This window comes from Nasonia vitripennis (assembly GCF_009193385.2).
Source record: "Nasonia vitripennis strain AsymCx chromosome 1 unlocalized genomic scaffold, Nvit_psr_1.1 chr1_random0004, whole genome shotgun sequence".
Taxonomy (NCBI): domain Eukaryota; kingdom Metazoa; phylum Arthropoda; class Insecta; order Hymenoptera; family Pteromalidae; genus Nasonia; species Nasonia vitripennis.
Window position 1 is genome coordinate 2,436,431 of NW_022279590.1, and position 12,534 is coordinate 2,448,964.

Below are 12,534 nucleotides of genomic sequence, written 5' to 3' on the forward strand. Positions count from 1 at the left end.
AGATGCGCATGCGTAGACTGTATATACAAACATCAGGGCAATATAAAAATCTGTGTAGTCTAAACTAACTTGTTTATTAATGATTAGTCCGCTGTAGTTTTAAAGTCACGAATATCATTCTTTAAAAGGAAAAGTAAATTAGAAATATATTAAAATTGTACTTTAGAAATATTTTCATGTTTTACCGACTTCTCCGCTTGAATGGGCAAAAACAGACTTAGCTATAAATACACTGTCCTGGCTATTCATATACAAAGTTGCGCATGCGTAGACTGTATATACAAACATGGGGGCAATATACAAATCGGTTTAGGCTAAACTAACTTTTTTATTATTGCTGAGTCCGCTATAATTAAACAATCACGAATATTATTCTTTAAAAGGAAAAGTAAATTAGAAAAATATTAATATTGTACTTTTGAAATATTTTCATGTTTTATCGACTCCTCCGCTTCAAAGGGCAAAAACAGACTGACCTATAAATGAACTGTCCTGCCTATTCATATAGAAAGTTGCGAATTCGTAAACTGCTTGTACAAACATCAGGGCAATATGGAAATCGGTGTAGTCTAAACTAACTTTTTTATTAATGATTAGTCCGCTGTAGTTTTAAAGTCACGAATATTATTCTTTAAAAGGAAAAGCAAATTAGAAAAATATTAATATTGTACTTTTGAAATATTTTCATGTTATACCGACTTCTCCGCTTCAAAGGGCAAAAACAGACTGAGCTATAAATGCACTGTTCTAGCTATTCATATACAAAGTTGCGCATGCGTAGACTGTATACACAAACATCGGGGCAATATAAAAATCGATGTAATCTAAAGTAACTTGTTTATTATTGCTGAGTCCACTATAATTACACAATCACGAATATCATTCTTTAATGAAAAGTAAATTAGGAAAATATTAAAATTGTACTTTTGAAATATTTTCATGTTTTACCGACTCCTCCGCCTCAAAGGGCAAAAACAGACTGAGCTATAAATGAACTGTCCTGCCTATTCATATAGAAAGTTGCGAATTCGTAAACTGCTTGTACAAACATCAGGGCAATATGGAAATCGGTGTAGTCTAAACTAACTTTTTTATTAATGATTAGTCCGCTGTAGTTTTAAAGTCACGAATATTATTCTTTAAAAGGAAAACTAAATTAGAAAAATATTAATATTGTACTTTTGAAATATTTTCATGTTATACCGACTTCTCCGCTTCATAGGGTAAAAACAGACTGAGCTCTAAATGCACTGTCCTGGCGATTCATATAGAAAGTTGCGAATTCGTAAACTGCTTGTACAAACATCAGGGCAATATGGAAATCGGTGTAGTCTAAACTAACTTTTTTATTAATGATTAGTCCGCTGTAGTTTTAAAGTCACGAATATTATTCTTTAAAAGGAAAAATACATTAGGAAAATATTAAAATTGTACTTTTGAAATATTTTCATGTTTTACCGGCTTCTCCGCTTCAAATGGCAAAAACAGACTGAGCTGTAAATGCACTGTCCTGGCTATTTATATACAAAGTTGCGCATGCGTAAACTGCTTATACAAATATCAGGGCAATATGGAAATCGGTTTAGTCTAAACTAACTTTTTTATTAATGATTAGTCCGCTGTAGTTTTAAAGTCACGAATATTATTCTTTAAAAGGAAAAGCAAATTAGAAAAATATTAATATTGTACTTTTGAAATATTTTCATGTTATACCGACTTCTCCGCTTCAAAGGGCAAAAACAGACTGAGCTATAAATGCACTGTTCTAGCTATTCATATACAAAGTTGCGCATGCGTAGACTGTATACACAAACATCGGGGCAATATAAAAATCGATGTAATCTAAACTAACTTGTTTATTATTGCTGAGTCCACTATAATTACACAATCACGAATATCATTCTTTAATGAAAAGTAAATTAGGAAAATATTAAAATTGTACTTTTGAAATATTTTCATGTTTTACCGACTCCTCCGCCTCAAAGGGCAAAAACAGACTGAGCTATAAATGAACTGTCCTGCCTATTCATATAGAAAGTTGCGAATTCGTAAACTGCTTGTACAAACATCAGGGCAATATGGAAATCGGTGTAGTCTAAACTAACTTTTTTATTAATGATTAGTCCGCTGTAGTTTTAAAGTCACGAATATTATTCTTTAAAAGGAAAACTAAATTAGAAAAATATTAATATTGTACTTTTGAAATATTTTCATGTTATACCGACTTCTCCGCTTCATAGGGTAAAAACAGACTGAGCTATAAATGCACTGTCCTGGCGATTCATATAGAAAGTTGCGAATTCGTAAACTGCTTGTACAAACATCAGGGCAATATGGAAATCGGTGCAGTCTAAACTAACTTGTTTATTAATGATTAGTCCGCTATACTTTTAAAGTCACGAATATCATACTTTAAAAGGAAAAGTAAATTAGGAAAATATAAATATTGTACTTTTGAAATATTTTCATGTTTTACCGACTTCTCTGCTTCAAAGGGCAAAAACAGATTGAGCTGTAAATGCACTGTTCTAGCTATTCACATACAAAGATGCGCATGCGTAGACTGTATATACAAACATCAGGGCAATATAAAAATCTGTGTAGTCTAAACTAACTTGTTTATTAATGATTAGTCCGCTGTAGTTTTAAAGTCACGAATATCATTCTTTAAAAGGAAAAGTAAATTAGAAATATATTAAAATTGTACTTTAGAAATATTTTCATGTTTTACCGACTTCTCCGCTTGAATGGGCAAAAACAGACTTAGCTATAAATACACTGTCCTGGCTATTCATATACAAAGTTGCGCATGCGTAGACTGTATATACAAACATGGGGGCAATATACAAATCGGTTTAGGCTAAACTAACTTTTTTATTATTGCTGAGTCCGCTATAATTAAACAATCACGAATATTATTCTTTAAAAGGAAAAGTAAATTAGAAAAATATTAATATTGTACTTTTGAAATATTTTCATGTTTTATCGACTCCTCCGCTTCAAAGGGCAAAAACAGACTGACCTATAAATGAACTGTCCTGCCTATTCATATAGAAAGTTGCGAATTCGTAAACTGCTTGTACAAACATCAGGGCAATATGGAAATCGGTGTAGTCTAAACTAACTTTTTTATTAATGATTAGTCCGCTGTAGTTTTAAAGTCACGAATATTATTCTTTAAAAGGAAAAGCAAATTAGAAAAATATTGATATTGTACTTTTGAAATATTTTCATGTTATACCGACTTCTCCGCTTCAAAGGGCAAAAACAGACTGAGCTATAAATGCACTGTTCTAGCTATTCATATACAAAGTTGCGCATGCGTAGACTGTATACACAAACATCGGGGCAATATAAAAATCGATGTAATCTAAACTAACTTGTTTATTATTGCTGAGTCCACTATAATTACACAATCACGAATATCATTCTTTAATGAAAAGTAAATTAGGAAAATATTAAAATTGTACTTTTGAAATATTTTCATGTTTTACCGACTCCTCCGCCTCAAAGGGCAAAAACAGACTGAGCTATAAATGAACTGTCCTGCCTATTCATATAGAAAGTTGCGAATTCGTAAACTGCTTGTACAAACATCAGGGCAATATGGAAATCGGTGTAGTCTAAACTAACTTTTTTATTAATGATTAGTCCGCTGTAGTTTTAAAGTCACGAATATTATTCTTTAAAAGGAAAACTAAATTAGAAAAATATTAATATTGTACTTTTGAAATATTTTCATGTTATACCGACTTCTCCGCTTCATAGGGTAAAAACAGACTGAGCTATAAATGCACTGTCCTGGCGATTCATATAGAAAGTTGCGAATTCGTAAACTGCTTGTACAAACATCAGGGCAATATGGAAATCGGTGTAGTCTAAACTAACTTTTTTATTAATGATTAGTCCGCTGTAGTTTTAAAGTCACGAATATTATTCTTTAAAAGGAAAAATAAATTAGGAAAATATTAAAATTGTACTTTTGAAATATTTTCATGTTTTACCGGCTTCTCCGCTTCAAATGGCAAAAACAGACTGAGCTGTAAATGCACTGTCCTGGCTATTTATATACAAAGTTGCGCATGCGTAAACTGCTTATACAAATATCAGGGCAATATGGAAATCGGTTTAGTCTAAACTAACTTTTTTATTAATGATTAGTCCGCTGTAGTTTTAAAGTCACGAATATTATTCTTTAAAAGGAAAAGTAAATTAGAAAAATATTAATATTGTACTTTTGAAATATTTTCATGTTATACCGACTTCTCCGCTTCAAAGGGCAAAAACAGACTGAGCTATAAATGCACTGTCCTGGCGATTCATATACAAAAATGCGCATGCGTAGACTGTATATACAAACATCGGGGCAATATAAAAATCGGTTTAGGCTAAACTAACTTTTTTATTATTGCTGAGTCGGCTATAATTAAACAATCAGGAATATCATTCTTTAAAAGGAAAAGTAAATTAGGAAAATATTAGAATTCTACTTTTGAAATATTTTCATGTTTTATCGACCTCTCCGCTAAAAGGGCAACAACAGACTGATCTAGACGTATGAATACATGATCCGATGTTGCCATGTCCTCGAAAACGAAAGATGCAGGTATTCTCGCTGCTGCCTGATAAGAAACGCCAGATCTCCGTTCTGGCGTTCGTCGAAGGCAAGAAACTCTTCATATAAACGCAGAGGTTTACAATGAAACGAATTCTACTGAGGTAGCTGAGATCATCCTTCCACGCTGCTCGTATGACTAGGAGGACGGTGGGCAAAACCTACGTCTACGTGTTGTATTGGTGGCATAAGATGGCGGCTTTCAGCTGTCGGTGGTGTCGTTCACCGTGCCGTTTGTTTGCGAATGGTAAGTGGTCATTTGCAGGCGAGTCGTACCGGTTAATCGGTTGAACAATTAGAAGGGTATGATTCATATTGCCGACCTTGATCGGTGGTGACGCGCCGCGATGTGATAAAGCGGCTGATCCTGCTGGCGTAGAAAGCGCGAGCGACTGTCTTGGTTTCCTGGTTCGGTATCGGGTAAGCTTCTGGCCAGCACGTGTAACGGTCCACGCACGTGTGACAGTATTTCTGAACTTCAGATGGTGGCAGGTGGTGGCGTGAAATCTCCGATTAGTGACGTAAGGTGTCGGGAAGTCTACGACTGTTGCATACTTGTGCCCATGTCTAGCAGTCCGCCTTGATGGACGGCAATATGTAGCGTTCTGTCATGGCGCTTGAAAGAGGCTTTAACACCTAGATTAGCGTGATTGTGCATGGCGTCGAATGCTGCTTTGCGGAAAGTCTCCGTTATGGAGAGTTGCGCAGTGTTGTTCGTCGACCCATCGCACAGGGTTTTCGCGTCGGTCTCTGGAATCTGCACCAGCCTAACTTGAAAGCCATGATCTGTCGACTTTATCTTTTGGAGCTCTGCATCGCCTTGTTGTGCGTCCGCCAGCTCGCTGTAGTCAATCGGCGTAGTCATTGCTTTGATGTGTGATAAGGCATTTACGACAACGTTGTCTTTGCCGGAGATATGTCATATGTCCGTTGAGTATTGGCCGATAAAGTCTAGATGTCAAACCTGCCTCAGTGATGATTTCTCTTGTTACATTTAAATGTAGGGGAAGTGAAGGAGTGGTAAAGGGGTGGTGAAGGGGAAGTAGAGGGAAAGGTGGAGGGGAAGTGGATGGTGGTAACGGTATGGTGGAGGGGTCGGTAGAGGGGAAGTGGATGGGAAGTGGAGGGGGGTGATGGGGGGGGGGTGGAGGGGGTAAATCACGCTTACAACTATATAATATAGGATGATATATGTATAGCCTACGATAAACATAGAGTAAATTATATGCATACTAACGAAAAACAACTTATTAATTACTTAACGATCAATTCCTGCTAAAATATAAAAATGTATCGCCTTTTTAATCAAAATTATTAAATCAAAAATGATATATACCAGGGAGGGTACCCTCTGCTCGCTTCACTCGTCAACCTGCAATTTTAAATAAGGTAGTAATTTTTAAGTTGAAAATAATTCTAGTGCCGTTATAATTTTAATTGTATTTGATGTTTGAAAATATTCTATGTTAAAACTTGCAGTGCTTACCTATAACTCAATGCATAGCAATCGTATTAACAACATATAACAACAAATTCTTGGTAGATGTGTATTCATGTCGCATCAAAAATTTGGTTACGTTTTAGTTAAATTCGAAGTTTTACTCGTTATTTATTAATGCTATACGCATAGAAAATTTGGTTATTACTATAAAACTAAATTCGAAATTTAATCGCGATTTTTTATGTATAAATCATCGTGCGGGATACTAAATCCAGGCTGCAATCACGAGAGAGAGAGAGAGAGAGAGAGAGAGAGAGAGAGAGAGAGAGAGAGAGAGACAGACAGATAGAGAGAGAGAGAGAGAAGGTGACTTGAAAATATGAGTGAAACCCGTTAAATATAAAAATGGAAAAAAGACATATTAGAAAATATAAGTTCTTATTCTTTAGATAAAAAAAGATAAAAAGATAAGCGAAGTCAGATTACAAAAGGAAAGGTCTGAGGACATTGTTGAAAAGATGACTGAGGTTAGATTAGAGAAAATAAGATTTAAGGATACAGTATGAAATCGGAATAGCAATTGTGTTAATAAACGTCACCAGATAAAAAGGGCGAATCAACTATTTTCATCAAAACTTTCTTACTTAGACTTTGGTGAAATGGATTATGTATGTCCTTATTGCAATGCTTCTTACTGGTCCGTAGAGTTTTCTAAGAAAAGATGTCATAATGGTAAGGTAATATTACTACCGCTCAGTGAATATGATAATAGTTTAAAAGATATATTATTTAATGATAGAAAATTTATAAATCTAATTCGTTATAACAGCAATATTTTCTCGTTTGCTACGTTTAAAGTAAACGTTATAAATAAATTCAAATCTGGAATTTATAAGTTAACAATGCTAGGTCAAGTTTGTCATATATCACCTTATACAAATAAAACTTTTAATGATACAGCTCATTGTGGTCAAATTTGTATATATATATATATATATATATATATATATATATATATATATATGTGACGATTCAGAACCTACTGGAATAAGACTTAAAAATAATTTATATATATATATATATATATATAATCAATCATTTCTAAAATTCTTAATAATAACCTATATTTAAACAAATTTTAAAATTTAAATGACCAAGTCAGAAACATTAACTGAATACTGCTTTTATTTTATACGGAACGTAAATTAAGACAGACGTAGATATAATAAACCCTCTACACGTGAATGTGCGGCATTAATAATTCCCAAAGATTGTGATATTCCAACTAATTACGTTCTTTGCGTTTATCTAAAAGATTTGCCAAAAGAAGTTAAAAATACTTCTGTTGTGAATAAGCTCTCTTATTATTTGGACCCTATGATCTTTCCAATTATATTTCCTTCCGTAGATTTAGGTTGAAATCCAATATTCAAACAAAATAAAAATAGCTCAAGACGTCTTATTTATACAGATTAGCATACAGACCCAGATCAAATTTTTCCGCTACTTTGTATTGTGGTAGGTTGACACAACAATATATTATTCAAGCAGACATCATTTTAGAAAGTAATAGATTATATTTTCTAAGATATAATCAAAAAAAGTTACGCGTTAAATGTTATCAAGGTTTGGTAGATCATGTATGCAAATAATGTTTTATATAATTCGAAAATTTTGAAAACAAAGTATGATAATTGTAATTTTTTTGTTTTTCCATCAACATATATAGGAAGTCCTAGATACATGCATCGAAAATGCATTCCATGACTACACTGAGAGAAATGTAGAGTGGGATTAACCGGAAACTCCGGCATTTTTACCGGAGCGCTCAAGCAAATGGTTTAAGGTTGAATCTGCCTTAGCACTACCGCTGTTATTACTTGGCAGTAAGCATAAGTATAAAAATCGAATATTTAATAAGTGATTCATTGTTTTGGCATGAAAATTCGTTTACAAGTCGTCAGAGTACAGTTTATCGTATTTGTAAATTTTCATGATCCCAAAGCAGATTTACTTAGCCTGCTCTGACGAGCTTACGGCAACATCGAGTTTTAAGAGCAATGCAGGTCTACGGCTTTCAGATAAGCCAAGAGACTTTACAGGTATATCACATTGTACTCTGAGGGCTTGTAAACCAATATTCATGGCTGAACAATGCATTGATTTATAATTATTTAAATTTCGTGCTTCAGCATAAGTATACAAATTTTGAAGTTAAGAGGTTAGGTTGTACATATTGCAATACTTATTCTCAAACCTTTCGCAAAACTTTTACAAATTCCACGAAACCAATAGGTCCCTTATGAATTAGTCACTCATTGTGATATGATATGCTAACAAACATAAACATATAAGTAAAACTTCACGTGTTCGGCGTGGCTGATATAGCGCGGGGAGGAGCCAAGCTTGGACTACTGCAAACTCCGGTAGAATCTGCCTGCGTCCACCGCTAAATCAGCTGTGGTCGTTCAAGGCTAATACCACAGAAAAAAGTACGGCTATTCTAACTCTACATTTTTCTCAGTGTACAGTAAGAAAAATCGGTAGTAATCCAGATTTATTTGTTTCAATGACAACTAATCCAAATTAGCACGAATTAAAACGAATTTTAGTAAAATTTTGACCGGGATCATCTTGTAATGATATTGCACCTATAGTAGTGAGGTTATTCTATGCAAAATTTCGGAGCCAAAAACAGTAAAGTTATGTAAAAATCGTTCATTATTAACCCGATAACGAAAGTTGGGTTAAAATTAACACGAAAAAAGGCAGAATTTCAACCCAATAACCGAAATTGAGGGGGAGCTAATTTCTGAAACGGTGGCGACGGCGAAGATTTTTTATTAATATAAAGAGATATCTGTCTATAGTTCATGAGAGCTTTTTGAGGTTATGTCGTCTGCTGAGTAGGGCCGCGAGTAGATGGAGCCGCTGCTACACTCAGCGCATGAGCGACGCCAAATCGGAGTAGCTGTTACTCCGATAGCAAAAGTAGCGCCTACTACTACGATTCAAGGCACCACATGTACTTGAAAAGTAGCAGCTAAACCGAAAGTCTTTTAGTGATCCCTATCCTCTGGATTGGGAGCGCCACCAGAGGAGAACTGCTCGTGTATATCGGGAGGGGAGTAGTGGAGATCTACTACACATGCTCTAGTTCAATCTAATATCACACTACTAACCTGCAACCAGATGGCCCCACCTATAAAAAACAGAGCAACTGCCCTCCTGATTCCGGGGGAATACCTGATGAGGGTAAAGAGTGGGTGAATATGTTTAACAAACGGGGTTTGATATGCTCTTTGATTTATTCATTCGATTGATTACAATAAGACTTGGTTCTGTGAATCTACAGAAGGAGGAAGTGGACTCTAGTCATACTCTTCGAGAGCCGTGGGCTCATAGACCACTAAGTAAGGAGTAGATCAGAGCAAGAGACGAGAACGACCCTTTGTCAAGTACTGAAAACGAGAGCCAGATCATTAATGCTCGTTACTGGCCCCGGGGCTCCTTATATACCCGTAGCGTTCCCTCTTTCCAATGCTATATGCTCGCGCGCCATCTACCTACGCTTAGGCGGACTATGTACATTGTGACTACTAGCACTCGTAGTCGGTAACTTACCGGCATCGATAAGTTTGCCATTGCTGCTCTCTTATTTACCTGGTGGGGCTGCCGTTTCAAAGAAGTTAATATTTTAAAAAAATGTATAAATATTAAATACTAAATTATATGAAACAAAATTTTAGATTATACAATAGCATCTTATGCTCCCCCACTCCCAATACGAAGCTACGCGCCACAGCTGACAGCTGAGCTCAAAGCAGCAGTACAACAACAGCGCCACGAGCCAGCGAGCGGCAAGCAGCAAGAAAGCGGGGAGAGCGCGCAACACGCGCCTATATCTAAATAGACCGAGCGGTGAGCGCAGCAGCGCAATTATAATGAGAGTTGGAGTAGAGAGCGAGCGGCGGCGCGGCGTGCGCATTATGTGTGTAAATGATGTTTGTATATAGGTGTGAATGAGTGTGTGCAAGTATGAATGTGATTTTTTCCGGCGGCTCGATTCCCGTTCTCTCCGTGGCCAATAAAAGGACCCGCACCCGTATTAGCTGACTAGCTCCAACGCAACTTAAGCGCCTAGTTTCTTCTCAAGAGCAACTCACGCCTTGAGCAGATAAACGACTGGAATTATTTCGAATCGTTTCTATACTTATAAAATATCGAGTCAGGCACGATATCGTATCTTAAAGCGTATCAGTCCTACACTTGTCATAAATTCAAAGACTTGTCAAATACTTATAAAAATTTCAAAATAGAGCAGATATCGCAAATTCAAGCGTATCTACTTAAAATCTTATTTGTAAAAATCAAAGCGGATTTATTCATTTATTTTGTGACACAAAATATATGCAACAATTAATGCAATATTCTTATCCTTATTTATAATTTGAATATATTTATTTTGTTATAGAAACTTTTATTATTGAAATGAATTTCCACTACCTGGTTTCCCGGACCTGTCTTATATAATAATAATACACTACTATATATATAATTACTTTACGATTTATCATCTGTTGTCAAAATTCGGACGTAGATCAGTAAATGATTACTGCTCTTCTCTAAAATTTAAAATCTCATACGCGCTACGAACCGAGAAGAGTCGTGACCGTTTCAAACATGTTGTTACTTTGTTATTAGTGACCTATAATAGTACATTGTGCATCAAGGAGAGAAAAAAGGCTATTTCAAGCGAAGGTGAGATGTTCAATACGATTCGAATTCAAGGGTGCCGAAGTAGGCACCCAAGACGTAGACGAGTTCTGAAAACACCTCACCCGAGTCTGAAATATCTTTTCTTCCCATGATACACACCGTATTTTTTATAACGAGGGCATGAGAAGGCCTTTTTAATGGCAGAAAAAAGCGTAGGTAATCGTGCATTTCAAGTCGTGCATAATAGAGTTGTTATTTGGAATGTTTCAAATTCAATTTTAAAGAATTTATAAAATTTGCAAAAACTTAAAAAACATGTATTAATAGCGGGAAAAATGGCCTATTTTTCCTCTCGGGGAAAAATGACCTGTTTTCTCCAAAAATGACCACTTTTCCCTGCTTGAGTTCGAACTTTTTTACACACGCTTAAAATGAACGATTTTCTATGCTACTTTCTGACATGAAAAAAGGTCCATTTTATGCCTGAGTTTTGAAAATTCATTTTCGAATAAAACTTTTAATAAACTATAGATTGAATTTTAAATAAATAATATAATAGTAATATAATTTCAATATCGTTAGTTTTAGCCCAACTGATCATAAATTAGCAACCTGCAGTGACGATGGAACTGTGCGAATATGGGATTTTTTACGATGTCATGAAGAACGTATTTTAAGAGGTAGATATTATTTTAAAATTTTCAAAATAAAATAGCCTTAACTTTTAAATTTGCCTAGGACATGGAGCAGACGTTAAATGCGTTCATTGGCATCCACAAAAAAGCTTGGTCATATCAGGAAGCAAAGATAATCAACAACCAGTAAAGCTTTGGGATCCCAAAAATGGACAATCATTAGCAACTTTGCACGCACATAAATCCACTGTCATGGATGTTAAATGGAATGAAAATGGTAACTGGCTTGTAACAGCCTCCCGAGATCATTTACTTAAATTGTTTGATTTGCGTAATCTTAGTCAAGAAATGCAAACATTTCGTGGACACAAAAAAGAAGCTTCAAGTGTAGCCTGGCATCCAAGTCATGAAGGTCTCTTTTGTAGTGGTGGTAGTGATGGAGCAATTCTTTTTTGGCACGTCGGGTACGGTATAACTTGAATTTAAATAATGTATTAATTTTGAAAAACATTTGTTTTATCTCATATAATATGTATGACTCTTCAGTGCGGATAAAGAAGTAGGTGCCATTGAGCAAGCGCATGATAGTATAGTTTGGACTCTAGCTTGGCATCCGCTTGGTCATATACTATGTTCTGGTAGTAATGATCACACATCTAAGTTTTGGACTCGAAACAGACCGGGAGATTTGATGAGGGATAAATACAATCTAAATACACTACCAGCTGGAACAGGAGGAACTGATGATCACGAAGTTGGTATGTATTATTGTGAGTTTTAAATTTATTTAGTATAACAAACTATTTTGTTTCTTTTTAGAGATAGATTTATGGTAGTATCTATTTGTGATATGCAAAATTGCATTAAAAAATAGTACAAAAATGTGCTACAATAGGAGAAAATAATCGATTTTAGGCGAGGTAGAGGTGTTTAGCACGAGTCGGAGTCGAGGGCGTCGTAGGCGCCCCGAGATGTAGACGAGTTCTGAAATCACTTCACCCGAGTCTGAAATAGCTTTCTTATGTCCTACACCGTATTTTTCTCAACGAGGGCATATAACAACCCATTTTTATGCATGAAAGTAGCGTAGCTAATCGTGCATTTCGAGTCGTGCACAATGTAGT

The 12,534-nt window shown here is 35.3% G+C and overlaps 1 protein-coding gene across 11 annotated transcripts in view; it reads left to right on the plus strand.

The window, feature by feature from the left end:
• The window catches only part of LOC100114982, a 361,219-nt gene that overhangs the window by 251,565 nt on the left and 97,120 nt on the right, over positions 1–12,534 (plus strand). For all 11 annotated transcript variants that reach the window (XM_032601291.1, XM_032601292.1, XM_031933482.2 and 8 more), the window contains 3 exons: positions 11,358–11,455; positions 11,514–11,874; positions 11,957–12,168. In XM_032601291.1, the coding sequence (XP_032457182.1) occupies positions 11,358–11,455; positions 11,514–11,874; positions 11,957–12,168 (671 nt within the window). The remainder of the gene's footprint in view (positions 1–11,357; positions 11,456–11,513; positions 11,875–11,956; positions 12,169–12,534) is intronic.